Source organism: Lissotriton vulgaris, chromosome 4_1 (genome assembly GCF_964263255.1).
Source record: "Lissotriton vulgaris chromosome 4_1, aLisVul1.2, whole genome shotgun sequence".
Lineage (NCBI taxonomy): Eukaryota > Metazoa > Chordata > Amphibia > Caudata > Salamandridae > Lissotriton > Lissotriton vulgaris.
The window spans coordinates 60,419,984-60,445,337 of record NC_141691.1 but is presented as its reverse complement, the minus strand read 5'-3'; the positions used below and the strand labels follow the sequence as shown (position 1 = coordinate 60,445,337).

Genomic DNA, 25,354 nt, shown 5'->3' with positions numbered 1-25,354 from the left:
TCTTGACAGAGTGGCTCTTCCCAAAACCTGTGCAAACATCAGGTATCGAACCCATGTTCTCTGGTCTACCGCCGAACTGTGTAAAGAACAATCCTCCTGCCAAAAACTTAAGACTCTGGCGCAAGACGAACAATCTTAGTGATATGGAAGCCTATAGAACTGCTCTCATGATGTACCATGGAAATATATTAAAACTGCTTGAAAAATTCATATTACAAATCAAATTGGCAAAGTTAGCAACTCTTCTAAAGTGCTTTTTAAAATTCTGAATGATTGTATTAATCCTAGCGCGTGCTCCCAAAAAATTATGGCTTTGCAAGAATGATGTGACTTGTTAGTGGTGACACAGAGGGTCTTGAAGGTGAAGTGTGAATTCAAGGGAAGGGGCCTCCCTGTAGGGGCCCCCACTGCCCTTCCAACCTGCCAGTTTGGTGGGATTCTTGTAAAAGATTTCAAGATGGGCAGGTTGGCAGCTGGGGTAGAGCAGGGGTGAGTGGTCCAACTGGGAATTCATGGCGCCTCCCTCCAGAAGGATGGTAGCGAAGGCTGTTCGGACGTAAAGATGGTGTTCAGCGGCACCCATTCATGTGTTAGCTGCTTAACTGACGTTCCTGATTTTCTGAACTGTGCTTTTGGTTCCATATTCATGATGAAAATGTGGATCATGGTGATTGTTGGTGCTAATGTGTGTTTATAGTTTGGCACATAGAGGGTTTCCGGGATTTCTGAATTTAAGTTCTACAAATGGTTGTACTAACGCTTTGTAAGGTTACCAGATGACTCAATGTTACCAAGGATGCATCGATCCTACCCTCAGCTTTATTCGTGGTTCTGTAGCTATCCACAAGGGTGGCCATCATGGAGTTAGCATTCCGCCGGCCGGGGGTGGGTGGTCTTTTCACTAGGTTTTGTCTTTTGGCATCGATAGCATTGTGGTGAACTGGGCTCTCGCTTCTGCTAGCCGAGATGAACAGGTATGTCGGCTCTCCCAGAGCAGCCCATTGGAATGTTCTCTGCAGTTGGGTGTGGAGCTAGGAGGCAGCAGAGCAGGTCTTTCCTGAGGTGATCGAATACAATGAGTCCATTCGATTTATACCTGTTCTACAAGTAAGCTTGAGATATTGGATGATGGGAGGGTGCTAACCGCCATACGGCGAGGAACCTACTGTTGGAGCGCCTCTGCTCCCTGGGGCCCGTTGCTGCTTTTCCTCACCTGCATCTACCTTGCCCCAAGTGGGGGCTCGCAGGGTAACTAGGGGTTGCACTGCTGGGGTCTCATCTCTGCTCTGAGGCTTCAGTGCAGCAGCCGCTGTTTTGTTCAGTGGAGCTGCAGCGGCCCAGAGAAGCACACAAGATGGCGGCTGCTGCAGAGCGGAAGACCATGGTGGCTCTTCATGTAGCTGATGGCAGGCTTCAACAGATCCCTTGACCCTTGGGGGTGCTACTGCTGACAAACAGTGCCTCCTCCCCTCGACTATTATGCCTATTCCTCACTGCCCCCGCAGCGTCTACAGCCCTGCTCTCATTTAGGATGCCCTGTCGGCCGCATTGGACAGCGGGAAGCGAATCCTTCAGTTTTGAGGGGCACCACGTCCGGCAGGCAGGCTCTCGATTGACTTTCTGGGCACTATGGATGTTTGTGCTGCCACGTGCCTACAGACTGTTTGGGCCATCCCTCGCTTGACACCGCCATGACTACTGCACTGGATGGGCCTACTCCGCTGAGTGGCCGAAGGGATTCTACTGGTCAGTAGGGGTGGCACTGCAGCACCCAGGGAGAAGACCCCAGACAGCTATTTTGCCCATTTCTGTTGCCTCTGCTTCAGAGCCTGCCCACAACGGGTGTTGACTCTCTCTATGGAGTGTTATTTGGAGACTACAGGGGAATGTGAGCCCACGTAAGGTGGCTGGAGGAGGAACTGGAGGTGCCACCTGAGGGGAGTGTCTCACACCACTGACCTCAATCTACCATTCCAACAGCTTCGGACCTGGAACCCATCACTAATCGATGGCTGGCTTCTGCACTTCGTTTCTGGTGGCTGCTTCTGGCAATGGGGTGGCCATGTAGTAAGGTGGATTCTGACTGCATGGTTACCCCCACTTTTTTCCTGGTGTTTTGCTGGTTTTTGACTAGTATGTCTGGGATCCTGCTCATCAGAACCCCAGTTTATCTGCCTTCTCCCTAAAATTGGTTGTGCATGTACTTTAGGTGTACTCCAGATTGGCTTCTGGGGTACCATTGTTAGTCCCTAGTATATGGTACACCATGTATCCAGGGCAAAGGTATCCCAGAGGTCCTCCAGGGGCTGAAGCCTGTATTATGCCACCCCTGAGAGACCATTCAAACTGACACCACAGGTCTGCTACAGCAGCCTGTGTAAGGTGGTGCATGCACCCCTTACTTAGATATAGGTTCACTATATCTACCTTTCTATCACTGCACATATAAACCTATCAGCCACCCCTATGGCAGGCCTAATCAATCCTGAAGGCAGGGTGCTGGGTTTTGTGTGAGAGGGGGCCCATGCATGAGCAGGGCCCCTCTGCAGCATTCGGAACCTATTTTCCGGGGTTGTCTGTGATTTAGCCAACCATATATCTTTAAGTGGATTATTACCTCGGGGTAAATGCTACCTTTAAAGTGGCTGCTTAGAAACGTCATGTTTGGTGTCAAACACCTTGGGATCATACCTCCCCAGCAGTAACTGGCGGGGGAGGTACGATTCCACCCTTCTAGATGGACTTATGTGAAACACCGGTACACTGGTACCAGCTTTCTCGATCTGGGCATCACAAAATGGATGCTGCCAGCCGCAGACACAAGTCTGCCCTCCTGCTGCTGAGCCAAGCTCTTGCAGGGGAAGGCCTGACAATAGGTTTACTGTCACAGGGAGGTGTGACCACCTCCCAGACAGGCTTTAGTGTATTGGGGCTGGGTGGGTTCACTCTGAGGGTGCCAGAAAGTCTGCACTGGGGTCACATTTGGTGTCCCTGTGCATAGTCCAGCTCAAATCAGTTGCAGGAGCAATTTGCCCCTCCTCTGGTGCGAAACTGGACAAAGGCCACCCCTCTGTCCTGACCCTCCCATACGTGGGTCCCCAGAGTATGTCCCACCCCTACCTTGGTCATAAAGTAGGAACCCCCACCTACAGGGCTTTAGATTTACCTGGGATAAACTCTGCATCAGAAACCAAGTACTTCGACGATCTATACTTTGCTGGACGACTGACGAATCTCCCTTGGAGTAAAGGAGTTACTCCCCTGCAGCAGCAGGCACCTTAACGCATCTGACCGGTTTGCATCTACCAAGCTCCTGAGGACTCCAAAGATTTCTGCAACACAGGAGGTGGGTTCCTGGGTGTCTGAGGTTAAACTGCTCTCTCAGCAATTCTGAGACAAGTATCCCTCGTGGGGACCGTGCAACCCGAACCTCTGTGCACGTGTACTTTTGCAGCAGCCTATGCTTTTTGGCGATCCCTGAGGCTGTGCTTTGGGCTACATGTAGTCCTTACCCCGAGCAGCATTTCCACTGAAGATTTCCTGCCTACACTCCACAAGTGTTCCGTGGGCTGGTATTTCGTGATTCAGCTTGAGATCCCTTCACGATCCCTGGTCCGTTGGCCTGTGGGTCCCTGTGAAGGTAACTTTGACTTTCCTTAGGTTTTCCTGATTTCTCCAGACTTGCCCTGATTCTCCACTGCTTGGATAGTCCCCAGGACCTTGCTGGTCCTCACCGTAACCTGTCTGCTCTGCCCACATGGGTTGCAGTTGCCAAGGCTTGTTGGTTTTCGATCCGGACACTGACCCCCCAGCACTCGACATCCTTCATGGGACATCTCACCTCCGGACTTTGGTCATTGTCAACGTCTCCTGGTACCCGTGGCTGCAGTCTCAAACATCCAATCTTCTCACCAGAAGCACCCGACATTGGTGGGCATTCGCCTAGCATGCCCCTGGTCACCCTGAAGTAATCCAGACTCTTTCCCCTCTGCTTTCAGGTTCTTTTCACCTCGGATCCAGGCTTGTATTCCACCAGTCACTTTTCATCTTCCCAGCAGAAGCACTTTCTCGCATCACGCCATTGAAAACGACGAGGGTCTCTGACACCACTTGACCCCTATGCACCCGGCTCCTCTGGGATAGGTAACACGGGTACCTTGGGACTCACAAGGGTGCTGGCCTTAGAACCTTCTATGTTCCAAAGGGTTTGCTTGAAGTCCTCTCCGAAGTGTCCTTAAACTGTAAATTTCCAACTGCGACATTCCAATAGAGTTGTACGGAGCTCGCTCTTGTGTTCACACACTGCACCCGTCCTCCGTAGGTCCCCTGTGTCACTACTTTCGGTGGTTCCTTGGGGTCCCAGCGATTCTACTTGCTCTAGGCTCTGTGTCTACTGAAGTTGTGGTTGTTATACCACTTTCTTAGTATATGGTTCGGTCTCCCCCCTGGAGCCCGCTGTGTATTGTGCTATTTACTGTTGTTCTATTGATTTAATATTGTGTGCTTTGTGCTCTAATCTCATAAAGAGATTGGTAAAGAGTGTTTAGAAATAAATACATCTTTTTTATAATAACACTTGTGTGGTTCTCCTTTCCCTTTGTCATTCAGGAGGTTCTGATCTGGTAAAACAAGCTGTTTTACACTCCTTCAAGACTTAGCCTGAAGGCTGCTCTTCATAGCTACCACTAGGATAGCTTTCAATAAAGGTTCTCTTTAACCTAATCAGCAATAAGGGTTGTTCGAACTGGTGCAAGGTGCCCACTTTAATTGGTGGACAGCATATACCAGGCCAACTTCTCACAACCCACACTATCCCTCGCTGTTAATCCCCGGCCACTGTGGCATGCACCCACCTGGCGGGAGAATGGTTTTGGACATAAGGACCTGAGAGGATCCTTAGCCGTTAGTGCACCTACGTTCCCTGTATACCCATTAGTTGGACCCTCCTCCACCTTTTACGCCACCACAACGTGCCACACACATAAACTGTGTGAGGATCCCTCCGCACCCCGGCCTGCGGCAGGGGTGGCCTCTCCTGACCTCATCCAGGGATGCTATTCTAGTGGCTATGAGCTTCACAAGAGAGGTGCCGGGCCATAATATGACTCTTTGGTAGTGGACTTCAGGCTGTTTAGGGACGACCACAGAAAAATGTCTGACAGGGTTCACAATGTAGAAAGTAGAAACGGTGGTCTCAGAAGTGGCGCAAAGAACGCACTTACAAAATTGTACAATGCCGGAAGACTACTAGACGTCTCCCTCCGATAAGGGAGACTTTGCTAGTGCCTCTCTTGAAACGTGACCAGCCCAGTGATAACACCAGTCCTGTAGAACTCTGTCTATTCTTACCATCCATTATAAGCTACTGAGCAAGATTCTGGTCAACAGGCTGCTGCTTCACGTTGGCATACTCATTCATTTTTCTCAGTCTGTCTTCATAGCACAACGCAATACATTTCCTAACATCCACCAATTGATACGGGTGCTTCTGGCCCCTCCCGCAGACTACCCAAAGACCCTTGCAATCTCTATTGATATTGTGAAGGACTTTGATTCCTTGCGGTGGGATTTCCTGTATGCGGTGCTGGTGGGTATGAGTCTAGGTGGGGGTTTTATTTCCTGGACACATATACACAGACCTGCTAGCCAAGCTCAAAGCCGGTTTGGTAATCTCCAAGCCCTGTACAGTGAAGAGGAGCACCTGGCAGGGCTGCCCGTTGTCCCCAGTCTTGTTCGGCGTCACAATGGAACCCCTACCTCTCGGACTACGCATGGGTACCCATTACGGAGGACTGCTTGTTGGTTGCGCTCAATTATGTTTCCCTCTTTGCTGATGACTTGCTACTATACGTACACAGTGAGCTCTCAGACTTGGAGGATGCACATGAAGGGCTGGGAACCTTTGATGCACTATCTGTACTACGAGTGAATTGGTGCAGGTCGAATGGGTGGGTATCACGAGATTCCCTCAAGCACACGGTCTTACTTTTCATTGGGAACCAGTTAGGTTTCGATACCTTGGCGTCAAGGTCTATAATTCTGAAGCCACCCTATTTAAGGGCAATGTGAGAGCTGCACTGGCCTCATTGCGCCAGTCGGTGCAGTTTTGGTTATCACTGCCTTTATCGGTAATGGGACGGATAGCAATATCTAAGATGATCTCCTTCCTATGGCACTTCTATTATTTTCTCCACAATACCTGACCTACCCTACAGATCTTTGTTTAGAGAGGCACATCACCTACTGATCTAATTCCTTTGGGGATCAGAGCGTCATCGAATTGCCTTGCCAAGATGTGGTTGCCTAGCGACAAAGTCAGAATGGGTGTCCCAGAGCTTGACGGACGCGCTAAACAGAGACCGAGCAGACTCAACCAACTCAGTAAGCAGCAGGAGTGCCTGGTAAAGGGCTCCATAATCTTTGCGCTGCAATTTATGAAAACATTTGACGCTGTTTTTAACTTGTGTTTTCAAATCGTTGATACTTTCACCAATTCGCAACTTCCTCACTCACCTTCATTTTTGGTGCCCATTCCCGGTCCACTGCCGATTAGCAGTTTGTGTGGAGGGAATCCAGACCCATTCAAACACACTCAGGAAGTAATTACAACTTCCGGGTCCTCTGGAGAGTCAGCTGACTAGCAGCTGAGCTCGCCCCTTTAAAAACGGGATGCATTTCTCCACGCGCAGCGGACGCGCGCAGCGGGTGTGCCAAAGGCGCGCCAAAGGCAAGCTCGTCTGCACCCGTCCGCGTCTTGACCGGGCCCAGGGCCACCCCCCCCCCTGGTCGCCCCTACACAAACCCACACTCAAGGCATATTACCTACTGCAACAAACAACTTAAAGCCATATCCGTTGTTTCCAATGACAAACGGTTATGCCCTCTAATCAACCCAGAAACTCTATCCACTAAAAATCATACATACTGCCCAAACTGTTCTTTCATCTTACAGCCCCCTCATAGAAACCCACTCAACACGGACTCCTAATCCCCCACCGATCACACAATTGTTAATTCAGCACTTATAAATGCCCGCTCACTACCCAAACATAAAAACGAACTACTAAATCTCCTAGAATCCTACAAACTTGATCTTCTTTTCATAACTGAAACATGGGGAGACATCCTCAGGACCAGACTTCGCCACAGCAACCCCAGAGGGCTTCTGTGTCCACAGACTAGATAGACCCACACAAAAAGGTGGTGGACTAGCTTTTATTTACAGAGAACACTACTTACTGAGGGCAGACCCAATCCCGATCACTAACTCTGAAACCTTCTCTTTCACAATATCGCTTACAAACTCGTATTCCTTCAAAGGTATTCTCTTATACCGCCCACCAGGACCCCAAGCCGAGTTCCTATCCCCCATAGAGCTTCTCCTAGAACCCTCAGCGGGAGAAAACAACTTCACTATACTAAGGGATTTTAACTTCCATATGGAAGCCCACAAAGACCACGACACCTCAACCCTACTAGCAGAATTACAAGCGACAGGACTCATTCAAGTAGTAACCAAACCTACCCACTCAGCAGGCCACACCCTGGACGGGCTATTCACTAACAATCAACACATCACCCTTGGAAACATCCTCCCTTTCCCCTGGACTGATCACTGTGCGATCTTCTTCAACATTCATGTAGAAAACGATATCTCCAACCAAGTTTATTTATTTATTTAAAGAGTTTTATATAGCGCTGGCTAGACCCGAGGCTATCAGAGCACTTTACATGAGAATAACAATGTAACCGAAAAAGATCAACAATTATACAGTACGTCAAAAAATAGGCAATACGTTAGGAGAGGAAAGAAAGGTAGTGGAGGGGGCAGGGAAGGTGAGAAAGGGAGGATAAGGGAAAAGACAACCAGGAGAGACAAAAGGAAGTCTGTCTAAAGACCGACTGGGTAGGTGACGTCCAAGGAGGGAATCCCCGAGCTGTCTCCCCTATAGCTGAACCAGGTAGCTCCATCGGACAAAATAGTTCAGTCAAGTGACACCCACAGCCCCCAAACATTTCAAAGCATTGAAAAGCATCTCCCCGTCTGGCCTCAAAGCCCACCTCCTGTCCTCCCAACTGGACTCCCCGCTCGAACCGGAGCAAGCAGCCACACAATATACTCAATGGCTCTGCTCAGCCTTCAACACCTTAGTGCCACTGAAAACCACTTCCACAAACAGGAAAACTCCATCAGCCCCCTGGTTCTCAGAAGCACTCAGGTTAGAAAAACAATCCTGTAGCAACATAGAAAGACAATGGCGCCGGAACTATGACCAACATCATAAAACCCAATATAAACTAGCACTAACCAAATATAAACACCTCATAATTGTAGAAAAAGCAAATACTTTGTCAACCAAATTGAAATATCACAAAACTCCAGCAAACAGCTTTTTCTGGTCATAACCAGACTGTCAGGCCCCAAACCCCCCCTCAACCCCTCTGTAATTCCTTAGCCACATTCTTTCAAGACAAAGTTAGCCACATATATACCAACTTTGCCAGCAACCTTACCACCGCTACTATTGACAACATCAACTCATCTTTTTCCACCCCTCCCTGCACCACAAAGGACACCACCTCTCCCACCCTTCTGGAATTCACCCAAGACGCGCCAGACCAAATCCTACACCACATTTCCACTATCAAATCTGGATCTCCCAATGACCCCTGTCCCCCGTTGTGATACCCGAGATTATAGCCCCAGCATTAGCCAACATCTGTAACTCAATGTTCACCTCGGGAACATACCCTTCCATCTGGAAAAGAACTGTTATTAAACTTCTTCTAAAAAACACAACCTCGACCCCACAGAAACGAAAAACTACAGACCAATAGCCTGTCTCCTCTTCCCGGCTAAGGTTCTCGAAAAAGTTATAAACAACCAGCTATCACACTTCATCGATGAAAACAACCTATTAAATGACACACAATTTGCCTTCAGCAAGGGCCACGGCACAGAGACAGCTCTCATCAAGGCCTCTGACAAGATCAGAATGATACTCGACCAGGGTGGAGGCGTGGAGCTGCTGCTCTGGTCCTGCTGGACCTCTCAGCAACATTTGACACGGTCGATCACAAGACTCTTATCGACTCTGTCTTGGCACTAGGTATCAAAAATAAGGCCAAAACCCTTCTCACCTCCTTCCTCTCCAACCAATCCCAATCAGTAGCCCTGGGCGACTTTAAATCTACATCTTTCACCCTTCCTTGCAGCGTTCCTCAAGGATCCTTGCTAAGTCCGATCTTGTTCAACATACACGTGTCTGACTTGGCGAGGGTCATTAAGTCTCATGGAATGCTACTCGCTACAAACGCCGATGACACCCAGCTAGTACTAGAAACCCACATTGACGGCCTAAAAGTTGCAGCAAACTTCCAAACTGTAATGCTCGCAATAAACACATGGATGGCAAATAACTGCCTCAAACTTAACTCCGAAAAAACGGAGGTAATGATTTTTGGCAACTTCTCCCCTAGCTGGTCCACAATATGGTGGCCTGCAGACTTAAATCCACCCCCTACCCCCGTCACAAAAGTCAGAAACCTGGGCAAAATTTTTGATGACAAACTTTCATTTCGACACGCAAATAACGTGGTATCCTCCGCCTTCCACACCATCAAAATAATAAAAAAAACTCCTACCCTATCTCCCATCAAGTGCCGGAAGAACCCTCATGAGCACACTAGTTATGTCCAAGGTGGACTATTGTAACGGCCTACTTCTTAACACCCAGGAAAAAGTTCTAAACAAACTACAAATGATACAAAACGCGGCACCAAGGATTCTGACCAACACCCCGTGAATTCGTGCGAAATGGCAAAAAGAATCGTCGAGTTCGCGAATTTTCCTACGAACTCGCGGATTTTTTGCCATTTGAACAAATATGTGACCACGTGTGCCTGTTACTTTGCCAGCACGCCAAAAGGCGCCGAGGTCCTTTGAGAGAGCTGGCCATTATAGTGGGGACGGGCGGGGAGACGTTTCATACCGCTAGTGTGTGGTGGACGGGGTCAAACGGGGGGGGGCTTCTATGCGAGTTCACATGCATCTTGTTTATAAAGGGTCAGAGACCGAGCAGAGCAGCAGATGAGGAGAAAGCAGCCTCCTGGTCACAGGAGCTACACAGGGATGGCGCTCGGGAAACTCATGGATGCAAAAATATGTTTGGCCAAGGGCCCCAGAATCCTTCAGATGTCCAAGATAGCTCTGCTGCGCGTGTTGGTACAAATCCATTCTGATCCTGCTCAGTGGGTTCAGGCGCATGCAGCTGCTGCTGCTGGACAATGTCCCATCTCATACTAAATTGCCCCGTACAGGCATATGCTGGCGCTGGGCAGTAGGGTGAAGTGGCATGCGGGTGCTCCACGCCTGGTACATGCGCATACCCGTGCCAGGGGGGACACATGTTTATTGGTGCTGTGTAGCAAGTTATGACTTTACATTTTGACTGCACCAGACGGTGGTACCACCTACACGGATCAGGAGCATCCAGGCACCAGACTTCATGGTGCAAGAGCATAATGGTGCTGTGCGGTATGGGTATATATGTACTTGGGGCAGGGGGGCACTTAGCACAATGTGTGCTCACACCCAGGGGGCTCCCAGGCAATTGAGCACAAATGATTTTCACACTGAAGGCTCCGGGGCAGTTCAGCAGCACGGGGGCTCACACCCACTGGGCCCCGGGGCAGTTATGTAGCATGTGGGCTCACAACTCCTGGGCAGCTCAGCAGCGCTGGGGCTTACACCCAAAGGGCTCCCGGGCAGTTTAGCAGCGCCACCCTCTGGTTCATCACTGCCACCCTCTGGTTCCTCACTGCCACCCTCTGGTTCCTCACTGCCACCATCTGGTTCACCACTGCCACCCTCTGGTTCACCAATGCCACCCTCTGGTTCACCAATGCCACCCTCTGGTTCACCACTGTCACCCTGAGGTTCACCACTGTCACCCTCTGGTTCACTACTGTCACCCTCTGGTTCACTACTGTCACCCTCTGGTTCACTACTGTCACCCTCTGGTTCACTACTGTCACCCTCTGGTTCACCACTTTCACCCTCTGGTTCACCACTTTCACCCTCTGGTTCACCACTGTCACCCTCTGGTTCACCACTCCCACCCTCTGGTTCCGCCACTGCCATCCTCTGGGTCATCACTGCCATCCTCTGGGTCATCACTGCCATCCTCTGGGTCATCACTGCCACCCTCTAGTTCATCACGGCCACCCTCTGGTTCACCACTGCCACCCTCTGGTTCACCACTAGCACCCTCTGTTCATCACTAGCACCGTCTGGTTCACCCTGCCACCCTCTGGTTCATCACGGCCACCCTCTGGTTCATCACTGCCACCCTCTGGTTCATCACTGCCACCCTCTGGTTCATCACTGCCACCCTCTGGTTCATCACTGTCACCCTCTGGTTCACCACTGCCGCCCTCTGGTTCACCACTGCTGCCCTCTGGTTCATCACTGCCGCCCTCTGGATCACCATTGCCGCCCTCTGGATCACCATTGCCACCCTCTGGTTCACCATTGCCACCCTCTGGTTCACCATTGCCACCCTCTGGTTCACCATTGCCACCCTCTGGTTCACCATTGCCACCCTCTGGTTCACCATTGCCACCCTCTGGTTCACCCCTGCTACCCTCTATTTCACCCCTGCCGCCCTCTGGTTCACCCCTGCCGCCCTCTGGTTCGCCCCTGCCGCCCTCTGGTTCGCCCCTGCCGCCCTCTGGTTCGCCCCTGCCGCCCTCTGGTTCGCCCCTGCCGCCCTCTGGTTCGCCCCTGCCGCCCTCTGGTTCGCCCCTGCCGCCCTCTGGTTCGCCCCTGCCGCCCTCTGGTTCGCCCCTGCCGCCCTCTGGTTCGCCCCTGCCGCCCTCTGGTTCGCCCCTGCTGCCCTCTGGATCACCATTGCCGCCCTCTGGTTCACCATTTCCACCCTCTGGTTCACCATTGCCACCCTCTGATTCACCCCTGCCGCCCTCTGGATCACCATTGCCGCCCTCTGGATCGCCACTGCCACCCTCTGGTTTGCCCCTGCCACCCTCTGGTTCGCCCCTGCCACCCTCTGGTTCGCCCCTGCCACCCTCTGGTTCACCCCTGCCACCCTCTGGTTCACCCCTGCCACCCTCTGGTTCACCCCTGCCGCCCTCTGGTTCACCCCTGCCACCCTCTGGTTCACCCCTGCAACCCTCGGGTTCATCACTGCCACCCTCTGGTTCATCACTAGCACCCTCTGGTTCACCAGTGCCACCCTCTGGTTCATCACTGACTGCCACCCTCTGGTTCATCACTGACTGCCACCCTCTGGTTCACCACTGCCACCCTCTGGTTCACCACTGCCACCCTCTGGTTCACCACTGCCACCCTCTGGTTCACCACTGCCGCCCTCTGGTTCACCATTGACGCCCTCTGGTTCACCATTGCCGCCCTCTGGTTCACCATTGCCGCCCTCTGGTTCACCCCTGCCACCCTCTGATTAACCCCTGCCACCCTCTGATTCACCCCTGCCACCCTCTGATTCACCCTGCCACCCTCTGGTTCACCACTGCCACCCTCTGGTTCACCCCTGCCACCCTCTGGTTCACCACTGCCACCCTCTGGATCACCACTGCCGCCCTCTGGTTCACCACTGCCACCCTCTGGTTCACCCCTGCAACCCTCGGGTTCATCACTGCCACCCTCTGGTTCACCACTGCCACCCTCTGGTTCACCACTGCCGCCCTCTGGATCACCACTGCCGCCCTCTGGATCACCACTGCCGCCCTCTGGTTCACCACTGCCGCCCTCTGGTTCACCACTGCCGCCCTCTGGTTCACCACTGCCGCCCTCTGGTTCACCCCTGCCACCCTCTGGTTCACCCCTGCCACCCTCTGGTTCACCCCTGCCACCCTCTGGTTCACCCCTGCCACCCTCTGGTTCACCCCTGCCACCCTCTGGTTCACCCCTGCCACCCTCTGGTTCACCCCTGCCACCCTCGGGTTCATCACTGCCACCCTCTGGTTCACCAGTGCCACCCTCTGGTTCATCACTGACTGCCACCCTCTGGTTCACCACTGCCGCCCTCTGGTTCACCACTGCCGCCCTCTGGTTCACCACTGCCGCCCTCTGGTTCACCACTGCCGCCCTCTGGTTCACCACTGCCGCCCTCTGGTTCACCACTGCCGCCCTCTGGATCACCACTGCTGCCCTCTGGATCACCACTGCCGCCCTCTGGATCACCACTGCCACCCTCTGGTTCACCACTGCCACCCTCTAGTTCACCACTGCCGCCCTCTGGTTCACCACTGCCGTCCTCTGGTTCACCACTGCCACCCTCTGGTTCACCACTGCCACCCTCTGGTTCACCACTGCCGCCCTCTGGTTCACCCCTGCCACAACTTGGGCACCTGCTGTAACCCTGTAAGTGCTTCATGTACTTCCGTTTTTGAAAATCCGTCCCGTACGCGATTTCGCTGATTTTTCTGCAATTTCGTGAGATTCGCGGACCACGAAATTGCAGGAAATCCGCAAATTCCGCGGACGTAATGAATTTTACGCCCATGCTTAGTTCAAACCCACCTCCAACGTAATACGTAAACTCCACTGGCTATCTATCAGAAGCCGTACCAAGTTTAAAGCCCTATGTATCGCTTACAAAGCAATAAATAACTTGAGACCAGAATTTCTAAAAAAGAAAACGTTAAGCCTCTGCACACCTACCAGCCCCCTATGCTCTTCAGCAGCCAACCTCATTAACGTCTCCAGAACAAAAAAATCTTCCTGGTGCGACAGGAGATTCACAGTCGCCACAGCCCGACTCTGGAACACACTCCCCCTCCACATTAAGACGGCCCCTACTCTCCTTGCATTCCGCAGACAACTCAAAACTTGGTTGTTTAACCAATAACAGTCTAGCTTATCCTACCTCTTTATTAACCGTTCGTAGCGCCGAGACACCTACGGGTATTTGCACGCTTAACAAATTGCACAAATAAATAAAATAAATTGAGGTTTATTATCTGGTGGCACAGCTCAAATGGGCGACTTACTGGAAGGACCAGCTCTGGCGTAGATTGGCTCTCCATGCTAGATTTGTCCCTTATTGACCTAACCTGCTGGTCTGCTCTTTGCGACCTAGTAGTCGTGTTCACAATGAGCGCCTGTTATTAGCAGGCCTGAGGTTCACATGGGCCCGTGCCCTTCAACGCACCCAGTTGAAACTCCTGTTTGTTAAAGAATTTCCACTAGAGGTTCTGTTGCACCTACCTGTACCGGGCTGTATGACTGGAGCTGTCATGGTATGGACACTCTTGAATACTGCTATGACAATGGGAGTCTGAGAACTTTCCAGGACTTGGCTGACGAATATATGCTTCCCCTGCACCATTATCTGCTATATTGTGTTGTCACATCAGCCATACGCTTCTCTTGAGATAGTGGAGATCTAGAACCATTGGAACGCAAGGATCTAAATCTAGTGTGAATCACTTCTGACTGCACTTGCGTGGTCATACTTTTCTACAGGGTGCTCCTTGCCAAGGCTAAGGGTAACTTGGGAGCCCTCCGCGACCAGTGGATGACTGACATGGGCCGGCTTTTGACTGGTCTAATGTGCTGTCCTCTTCTCTTCTGGTCTCCCTGAACACTCACTGTAGGCTGGCTCAGTTTTCTATTTTCATATAGTGTACCTTCCCCCAAAGGGTATTAACCTTATATTCCCGAACGACACTGCCTTCCACCACATGGTGTGGGACTGTCCAACTCCTCCACCCTACTGGGACACTGTCCTATGCCTGATCAACATGGCCACTGATGGGTCACTGAAGGTATCCCTGGCAGTCTGCTCACCAGGATTGTACCCCAGACCCAAGGGTAGATTCATCATCACCAGTTTTGCAGGCCTGGCATTGGTACTTGTTAGAAGATAGCTGTCAATGGCCTGGAAATCTCCTGGATGCCCCCTCTACAGGGATGGTGGCTGAAGTGGGAGCCTCAGCGGGCAGCATAGTCCTAACTTTGCAAAGGCATGAGACAGATTGTCCGAGACTGTCTTAAGAGTTGATGACTGGGGCAGTTGATTTCCCTAAACCAGGATTCCTCTGACGAGTGACCTGGACCAGTGGTATTCCGTCAGTATTGACCGCACTGTGGGCTAGATGCAGTTTAACAGGATTGACTTGTGGCTCTCGTTGGATGGAGATGCACCTGAATGGGCTCCAGTGGATAGCTGTTTAAATGTTCAATATTACTTTAATGAATTTCATTCAGTTCAGAGACGTCTGCGAACTAAGGCAGAGTTGGAGTTCAGAGATGATATTGAAGCATCCACCTTCAAAGGTGGTCCATCTTCAGTAAGTTGAGGACTTTGTTGGTTAAAAAGAAGAGAAGATTGAACCCAGCTGCATCCAGTACATACAGGTTGGAGCTGAGCAGTTGGTGCCGCGATAGCTTCTTGGCGATGAGGAAATGAAGTACAACTAGCTCGGAAGACAGATGCCTTCAGTAGCAAAAGTGAGCTAACTTGGGGCAAGAAATATCTTAAGTTCCTCCTCAAGAAGAGAGGGTCCCGTTAGATTGCAGGTCAGGTATTTGCGGTTTGCTCTGAAGAAGCTTGTCTTCTTGATCAAACGCTTTAGTACACATATTTTTAGTAAAATTGAGGAACTCATCGAGGATTCCTGAGGGTGGATATCACAAGAGTTCCTGCCATAAAAAGGTGGAACCAGCATCTGGAAAGGTTGGAGTAGGGCTGCTAGTAGCAGAAGAGGCCTTCACCAGCGTGTGGTCCATCAGAGCTGTGCGTAAGGAGGGTGCATGAAGGACAATTCTATGGTCGATCCTGATTAAGTCAGAGGAGAGGCATCGGGGCACCAGAAGACTCCTTTTTAGGTCGAGCCTGAGTCAGCGCGCATGCGCTGCTCTGCGAGGCTTCTTGTAAGCACTCTAAACTACTCCGTGGGTCTGACTCCTCCCACACATAGGATTGGCTTTTGCATGTGTCTTTTAAAAATGAAAGCACGCAAATGGCTGAAAGGTGGGTTCAATCTCCCACCTTCTTTTTTTAATGTTCACTCCCACAGGGTTTTGCTCTCTGGAGCGAGCATTGGCGCGCAGGGTGGCTGATGCATTCCTCGTGGGTCAGGTTACACATAAAGCACTGCACGGTGCTTTTGCTTTTGCTTGTTATCGGATTCTGTCTGAGAAAGGTCCCAAGGCACTACTCCCTCAACTGCATTCCCCAGCGAACATCAGAACGAGTGCTGCTCAGTAATTGTACAAGGGGCATTTAACATCATGCTCAAATAACTAGGTGACTTGCGATTTGTAGCCGGTGTGTCCGAGACTCTTGACCACACACGGAGCTGTCAAACCGCTTGCACTGACCTTTCTGCCTCTGGTGACCGCTAATTAGCTGTAGCGACTGAGGGACGGAATGAGCCCAACCAGTGGTAATCTCTTGCAAGAGAGACTTTGGCAAAGGCGCAGGTTCAACAACAAGTGCAAGACTACAGAGGCTTCGATAGAAACCGCGCGATACTGAGCCTGCTATATGTTAGTCGATGACTTTGTGTATTAATTAACAAATCATTACGGGCTGTACGCCGAACCCAGGAGTGGATATGCTGCATTTGGGTCTGCGTTGTGAGCGAGAAGCGTTCCGGTACCTTGGCATTCAGGTGGTCACATCTGATGAGGCCCTCCTGGCTTACAACGTCGACAGAGTCCTCCAGGCTCCCCAAAAATCTGTTACATTTTGGAACACGCTTCCTCTCTCTCTTATGGGGAGATTGGCGGTCGCTAAAATGGTGATGCTCCCAAGGGTTTTGTATGTATTACAGAATACCCTATGTCCATTGCCCTCCCGAGTGTTTCGTACACTTGACTCACTCCTTACATCCCTGCTGCGGGCGGGCGGGCGTAGCCGAGTAGCTCTGCGCACGGTGACACGGTGTTGGGAAGAGGGAGGCCTGGAAGCACCGAGATTTGATCTGTATTATTATGCAGCGCAGCTTCTCCCAGCCACTAAGTGGTTCACTGATGCGGACAATTTGGAAATGGCATTGCTGGCAGGTATGGCGAATGAAAAGGCTCTGAGGGAGTCCTTGATGCAGAGTCGAGGCGCCGATGAAACTCTACTGTATGTGGTGCGCCACACAGTGGGAATTTGGCAGCGGTTTGTTGAAAAGGTACTGAGAAGGGCTCCGTTTCATAGGGAGCTCCCAGTGTGGATCTTGGCCCCGGTGAGCCGGTTGGAGGAAAACATGTCCTACCGGGACTGGCGCTGTGGCGGATGTGAGACTTTGGCAGACCTCTACCCAGGCGATTCCTTTGTGTCCTTTGAGCGTGCCATGGAGTCCTTTGACCTCAGTGAGGGACAGTACTGACTACAGGAGCCTCCTGGACATAGCCAGAACGACGTGGCCCCAATATCCGGAAGCGCCTCCGCTCACCTATACTCTTGATATTATTTTGTCCTGTGGGAGAGGGAAACGGTTGAGTTCCCTGCTCTACTCAGCCATGCGCCGAGATTCGATCCCCCCCGATCGCACCGGTTTGGTCAGCCTGGGAGGCAGACTTAGGGGTGGAGCTGGAACCTGACCAACGGAAAAGAATCGGGCTTTTGACCCGTAAGGTCTCCTGCAATGCACGGTTTAAACTTATACATTTCAACTTTGTCCATCGTACCTATATGACCCCGATCTCTCTAAATCGCATATTGGCAGAGAGACGTCATTATTGTCCTAGGTGTGGAACACAAAGAGCAGGTTTTCTCCATCTGGCGTGGGAATGCCCTCTGGTACATGACTTCTGGAGGGAGGTGGCGGCCCACATTGCTCGAGCCACGAAAATCAGAATTCTCCTAGATCCGCTCCATTGTCTCCTGGCGCTAGTGCCCAAACCTAGAAAGAAGAAGCTGTCTTATAAATTCTTGCAACTCTTGCTGGTTTTAGCGAGGAGGCGCCCAGCTATCACCTGGATGGGTCAAAGGGCGCCAGAGATATCCCTATGGCTGAGGGATGCTAGAGAATGGTCCCTGGCTGAGGAGACACAAATGCAGCGCACTCGCAGGGATGTAATGTAATGTAATGTAATGTATGTAATGGGAAGCTACAGGATGATCTACTTGCCTGGAGGATGCTGTGCATTGAGGGGTTAGCAGATGATGATTCAGATGCCACCAGTGCTGAATTATTTACCCCGATTCAGAAAAGGGGGTGGTGATGGTCAGAGTGTCTGAATTAATCAGACCACTCTTACCCAGTCCAAAGATCAGGGCTTGATCCATCACCGTTATTTATCTCACTGCCCCATCCCAGCTCAGAACCTGGCTATATGCAAATCAGTCTGTCCCTGGCCCAGTGCATCATGGGAACAGGGCAGACTAAACTACCAAGCCAATTCTTCACCAGAAAGGAGACAAGCTACCGGGGACCGGTTTCTGGCATTTCAGCCGTCTTCGGCCCGGCTTGCTTGAATCCTGATGGAGCAGTGAGAAAGGGACTCATGTCTGAGTATACCCTGCCACACCTATAGTGGCCAAAAACGATTCAGAAAAGGGGGTGGTGATGAACAGAGTGTCTGAATTAATCAGACCACTCTTACCCAGTCCAAAGATCAGGGCTTGATCCATCACCGTTATTTATCTCACTGCCCCATCCCAGCTCAGAACCTGGCTATATGCAAATCAGTCTGTCCCTGGCCCAGTGCATCATGGGAACAGGGCAGACTAAACTACCAAGCCAATTCTTCACCAGAAAGGAGACAAGCTACCGGGGACCGGTTTCTGGCATTTCAGCCGTCTTCGGCCCGGCTTGCTTGAATCCTGATGGAGCAGTGAGAAAGGGACTCATTATTTACCCCGGAACATTATTTACCCCGGCTGAATCAGAGTCTGAATGTACTGGGGCGGGAGCTGGGCTCGAGGGTTTGGTTCCGGAGTGAAGGCCCTACGCAACCATGCAAATATTCCTTTACACGCATTGTTGTGACTGGCTGTGATTCCCACAGGTCCTACCTATTTTACAATGACTGTGCCTTAGATGGGCCTCACATACAGGTCTTCTGGGGAAGTTAGTTCTTGTTACACATTAAATAGTATAAATGTATAAAAATGGAAATCGGCGAATACAATGATAATTACTTGTCCTTTAGGCACAACTGACCTTTTCCTTTCTACATGCTCTGATCATACGCCGCCCAGCCTCCGGGATGGTGGCCAATTCTGGCTGTGTACTATCCTGAAACCTGCATGTTATTGACTTTACGTATAAGTGGTATGGATAACCATGCAACCTGTGCCTTTTTATACTTTCGCAATAAAAAGATTTCCCCCCCCCCAAAAAAAAAATTAACAAATCATTCCTCTAAACTTCCTTCTGACTTATCCTGACATTTTGTGCCTTGGTTTTCGAAGTCATGTTCTTTATTTATAACAAGTTCAGCAAATGCAAGCATTGTGATGAGAACACTGCGTGCCCCAGCAGCATTTCATGGTTAACCCTTAACTGAGGCTGCTTGTTGAGCGAGCAGGTGACCTTTCTGCTCAGAGGACTGCCTGACGTAGAAAGAATGCAGCCCTTTGAAAAATATGACCATTGTATTGTAAACTATCCTATTCTGTATTAGCTCTGGCAGCCTTCCCTCTTCAGTAGTTCACCTGCTGTTTTTTTCCTCCCAACTGAATTTTGGCTTGAAGGCCTAGGAGTAAGCAGTGCAGTGTTGTGGAAGACGCTGAACAATGTGGGTGATTGAGTATTTAAAGACCCTTTAACTTTTATGCGATCATTTATTTCTGACCTGTAGTTTGGGGCCCTGGCAAGCCACGTGTCAGCACTCTGCCCACAAACAACCTAGGGAGTATCCGCCATTATTTGATTATTTGAAATGTGCATTATTAAAGCGCTGCCCTCAATTAAACCCCTTCTCTGCTTTCGTGGCACTGCAATGGAACCAATGCCATACATACGCTTGCAAACATGAAGGTTTCTAGAAAACAGGAGGTCGTTGCATGACTGCATGGATGGGGGACACAATGTCATATTTAACTTAGATGAAAGGGAATGCGCTACTACATTTTGGATCCGGTGGGTATTTGGTACCCCTACTAGGGGAAGCAAGACAAGCCCACATCACTGAGATAGCAAGTTTATTAGTAAAGCTGAGCAGGCTGGTTCAATGCCAAATAGATATTTAAGTATTAAAATGATGCAGTAGGCTTTGAAGTGAATCCAGCCGTGGACTGGGAGTCAGGGGAGCTGGTGTAGTGCTGGTGTAGTGCTGGTGTAGTTTGCTGCTTGCTTTCGGCTTGGCTCTTACACGTATAAGAGCCTTTGCAAATGGACACAGGTGTCAGTGGGAGGTTTGCATTGAGGGCATTTCATCAGGCCAATCATCAGTTGAGCGATGGTGCAGACACTATCGAGTTCCAAGGGTGCATTGTTGTCCCATTCTTCATTAATGCTTTCAGCCCATGCCTTCTGCACGTCTCAAACATTCAACGCATTGTGAAGCATGGCACTTTTAAAGCATGGCACTTTAAAGCATGGCACTTTAAAGCATGGCACTTGTAAAGCATGGCACTTTTAAAGCATGGCACTTTTAAAGCATGGCACTTTTAAAGCATGGCACTTTAAAGCATGGCACTTTAAAGCATGGCACTGTAAAGCATGGCACTTTTAAAGCATGGCACGTTTAAAGCATGGCACGTTTAAAGCATGGCACTTTAAAAGCGGGCACTTTAAAGCATGGCTGCTCTCATCTGGCTCTGGTCATGCTGTAAATAAGGCCGCTCGGGTTTGGCACTTGGGTAATACGTGGCCGTCTCTAGGTTCCTCAGGGGGGGTGATTTGCTGCCTATGCCTTTGGGATATATCCCCTTTATGGTCATTTGCTGTGATATCGAGTCCTTCTCCCTGTCTTTACTTCTGTTAGCGTGAATGATGCACCTCGGAGCAGGGGTTTGGGAGGGGAATAGTGGGGAAGGCAGGCTGTCTGCAGCCATGAATCTACAACATGCCACTTTCTCTTTTGTTATGTCTGGGCCTGGCCCTTCTTTCATCAGAGTGGGTGCTTCTAGTTGGCCCCAGATTCCTTCTCTCCATTGGTGTCTTTTTGTTAAAGTCCTATTTTGGGGGGGAAGGGGGTTTGGCTGTGTTTAAGCATCTTGAATTCATCCTCAATACGTTACTAGTAGGGGCAGTCTTACTAGTAGGGGCAGTGTTACCAGTATCAGATGATTTCTGTCCTGCCTCTTCAACAAGCCCATTATCTACGCTGATGAAAATTATGAAAGCCGTGAGGTGTGACCTGCTGTGTTTTTTCTAGAGGGTCGGGCAAGCATTTTGCCGCCTGCGCTCATCATTATGTGAAGCTTCTGTTCAATGCATGTTGCTCCTGTATGCTGTGGCCATGTGCAAGTTCACCAGCAGTTATTTACTTGAAAAATTGATCATAAATATATAACCTGCCAATATCTCTGGCGAAACACTTATAAGGTCCCAAAAGCAATACCTATTGGCTATGCCAATGCTTGTTCTTACCATCATGTTGTGTGCACCACGTAGGATGGGCGACATGCTGGTCATGGCCTAATCAATGAACGCAGAAAAGGGTTCCACCTTCAAGCCCTTGATTTGCGGTTGCAGTTTTCCTGTGTAGAACAGCTGTGTGACGGGCAATCATTTTTGGGTTTAACCCCTTTACCGCAGCGGAATGTCCGCCGCTGTGCGGGCGTTCTATTGTGTAGGCGGGGTGCGTTGGCCAATGGTCGTGTGCAACACCCGCAAGGTAGTGCCGGCGCGAGCACAGAACAGGTTAAGTTCAGGGTTTCACAGGAGAGTCTAAAGTGCCCTCTCTTCAGGGTATCTGGAAGTGGCTTGTGGACAAGGCGGCATTGAGGAACAAGAGGCATGTACTCTGTGTGTTCGGAGCATGTGTACCGTGAAGGGGGTTGTATGCAGGAGCTGCGGTGCAATCAACCCGCTGCTGGACATCTTGACTTTGGCCATAGGGAGTTGGTAAAGGGATAGTTTGGGTGAAGCCTCAGATGGACCTTGAGTTGGGTTGGGTGGGTGCTGGTTGATGAGACTATAGTGGTATAGGGTAGCCCTTCTTCCACTGAAGATGCGCACCTGTAACTCTGGGTTAATTGGAGGTGCCGGATTGGCGGAGCAGCACTACGTGGAGGTCCACGGAGTTTGGGACCAACTCCGTGGAAACTACGCTCTGCTGCCTGTGTCCACTCCCCCTAGGAAGAATTATATTAAATATACTATTAAGGTTAAAAAAACAACACTTACCTTAACTGCGGCTTCCCCGGGCTGCCGTCCTCCTCTTCCTCGGTTTCACAATGATCTGCGCTTGTGCAATTCTCGCAAAGAATGCGCGAGTGCTTCTGCATGCGCAGATCACCATGAAACCAAGGAATAGGAGGACGGCAGCACGGGGACGCCGCAGTTAAGGTAAGTGTGGTTTTTTTTAACCTTAATAGTATATTTAATGTCATTCTTCCTAGGAGGGGGTGGAGGCGTGGGCTGGGCAATTCCGCTCCGCCGCAGAGAGTGCGGAGTTGTGCCTACTTTGCGTCCAACACGGAGTAGCCACAACTCCGCACACTCCGCGGATGGAGCGGAGCTCTCGCCCATCTGGTTTCCTTGATGTAGAGAAGGATTATCAGATTTGTTGAGTTGGTACGGCGCAGTGCTGGCTTTGCAGAAATGACCACCCTGCCACGATTCAATGCCCTAAACGCACGACCATTAAAAGCTCTCTGGTACACACATCTTGGTTCTTTCAGTGGCCAGGCGTGATTCTACGCCTCACCTCCTATGGTTAGAGTGGACGCGTGTCCTGGTGCTCTGTTCACTGGTCTCTTGGTGTCTCTTGCAGTGCGACGCCTTCTGGTTCCTGCTGCTGCTCGTCATCGTGGTCTTCACCCTCGCCTGGCTCTACGTCAGCCTGATCGTCCTGAACGATATCCACATCTTCAACGAGTGAGTACCAAGCCTGCACAGCTGGCGTCACTGTCTGTATGAGCATCCTTGTCCTCGGGCAGATGTGCTCGAGATGAGTGACTGTCTCATCCTGTTCTGATAATATCTCTCTCTCTCTCTCTCCCCCTCTCGCTCCCTCCCGCTCCCTCCCTCTCTCTCCCTTCCCCTCCCTCCTCCTCCTTATCTGTGAGGTCTATGTCCCACTTTCTTCTCTTCCTGTCTTTCTGTTCACTTTTAAAGAGCTGCATAATTTTGGCTCAAAAACAAAAGTAATTTGTTGTGAAACAGATGCGGATAATGGCTATGTTTGTCCTCATCTGGCTTCAGGGAAGATTTGGTGCCATGGTAATGACAATCGTGTGGGGGAGGGCCCTGCTGGTAGCAGAAGTCTTGATGTGAGCAATGAATGTGCAGCATGCCAAGGCCAACGCCAGGTGACCTGTGTGTGGGCAGTGCAGCCCCAACCTCAGCACCTCAAGGGAGCTAGCCTCACAGGGTCACTTCCAAACTCAGCCTCCAGGGGAGCTAGCCTCACAGGGTCACTTCCAAACTCAGCCTCCAGGGGAGCTAGCCTTAAAGGGTCACTTCCAACCTCAGCCTCCAGGGGAGCTACCTTTAAAGGGTCACTTCCAACCTCAGCCTCCAGGGGAGCTAGCCTTAAAGGGTCACTTCCAACCTCAGCCTCCAGGGGAGCTAGCCTCACAGGGTCACTTCCAACCTCAGCCTCCAGGGGAGCTAGCCTCACAGGGTCACTTCCAACCTCAGCCTCCAGGGGAGCTAGCCTTACTGGGTCACTCCCAACCTCAGCCTCCAGGGGAGCTAGCCTTACTGGGTCACTCCCAACCTCAGCCTCCAGGGGAGCTAGCCTTACTGGGTCACTCCCAACCTCAGCCTCCAGGGGAGCTAGCCTTACTGGGTCACTTCCAACCTCAGCCTCCAGGGGAGCTAGCCTTACTGGGTCACTCCCAACCTCAGCCTCCAGGGGAACTAGCCTTACTGGGTCACTTCCAACCTCAGCCTCCAGGGGAGCTAGCCTTACTGGGTCACTTCCAACCTCAGCCTCCAGGGGAACTAGCCTTACTGGGTCACTTCCAACCTCAGCCTCCAGGGGAGCTAGCCTTACTGGGTCACTTCCAACCTCAGCCTCCAGGGGAGCTAGCCTTACTTGGTCACTCCCAACCTCAGCCCCTCAGGGATCTATCCTCCAAGGGTCAGCCCCCACCTCAACACTTTCGGAAAGCTAGCCTTACAGGGTCAGCCTCAGGCCCCTCAGGGGAGCTAGTGTTACAGGGTCAGCCATAGGGGGAGCTAGCCTTACAGGGTCAGACAGCCAGTCTCTCTATCTGCCTAGGCTCCATCTTCAGCCAGAAGATTAAGTCAGCCCAATCTACTCACCTCGGACAGAGAAAAGGATGAAAACCTCCAGAGTATCCACAGGAGCCAGGCTCAAAGGCCTTGTGGCTACCTCACTGGCCACGGGATGGCCAATGTCTACCAGTATAGATATTGCGTCTTTGGGTTCACAGTATCGTGGTACGAGAACCCCTGGGTGGGGAAGGATGGTACAACCCTATATAGGATACACATAGGGGGAGAAGCCCTCACCACCCCATTGGGGACACGACTGTGGTGGCGGCCCACACCGGCCCGTATTCATATATAGGGTCCCAGCGTTTCGCAGAGGGGTTATATTCCACTCGGACTGCGTCTTGCGTGTTTGAGCCCTGAGTGCAAAGGGTTAACAGATACTACCCTGTGGCCCCTTAGGAGGACCCAGATTACTTCAAATCCACCTGAGCCGGGGTCCCTATAATCTTTCTGGTACTGAAATATATCCTCCTTAGAACCAACGGTGTGCATGGAGACTGTGAAAAGAGGAAGAACTAAAGGCCTCCTTGGCTTCATTTTAAGGTCGAAGGCTTTGTTATGTTATGGGTTTTACAGAGCGCATAGTTGCCCCAGCAGCAGGAAGGCATTCAGGGGGTCTGCAGTACACCAGTACCCCAGAGTTCTCAGTCCACTGGTGCTGAAGTATGTACTGAATACTTCTGGTCTTGTGTACAGCTGCGGTTGCTCCAGCTGTGGCTTCACCCTACGAATTAACAAAAAGATTGCCCGCTGGAACATTTTAAAATGTCTAAACAGCTCCTAGATCCTAAAGCCTAGAACATGGAGATGACCCCTGCTCCGGAAGTGGAGGACAAACCTTCAAACTACTTTGAAGAAAAGACTGAGCAAATGCAAATACAGTTCAATGATCAGTTGTGAGAGAGCCAAAGCTGGGAGCCTCCAACATCCTTACTATCAACATTTAATTCCACAGGCAGGAACCCCAGGTCTTCTAAAGAGTCTTCTTCAAAATCCAAAGATGAAACTCTCC

At 50.9% G+C, this 25,354-nt stretch overlaps 1 protein-coding gene across 3 annotated transcripts in view; it reads left to right on the top strand.

Moving 5' to 3' along the window:
* The window catches only part of GDPD2 (glycerophosphodiester phosphodiesterase domain containing 2), a 389,876-nt gene that overhangs the window by 172,946 nt on the left and 191,576 nt on the right, over window positions 1-25,354 (top strand). For all 3 annotated transcript variants that reach the window (XM_086918307.1, XM_086918305.1, XM_086918304.1), the window contains exon 3: window positions 22,871-22,974. In XM_086918307.1, the coding sequence (XP_086774433.1) occupies window positions 22,871-22,974 (104 nt within the window). The remainder of the gene's footprint in view (window positions 1-22,870; window positions 22,975-25,354) is intronic.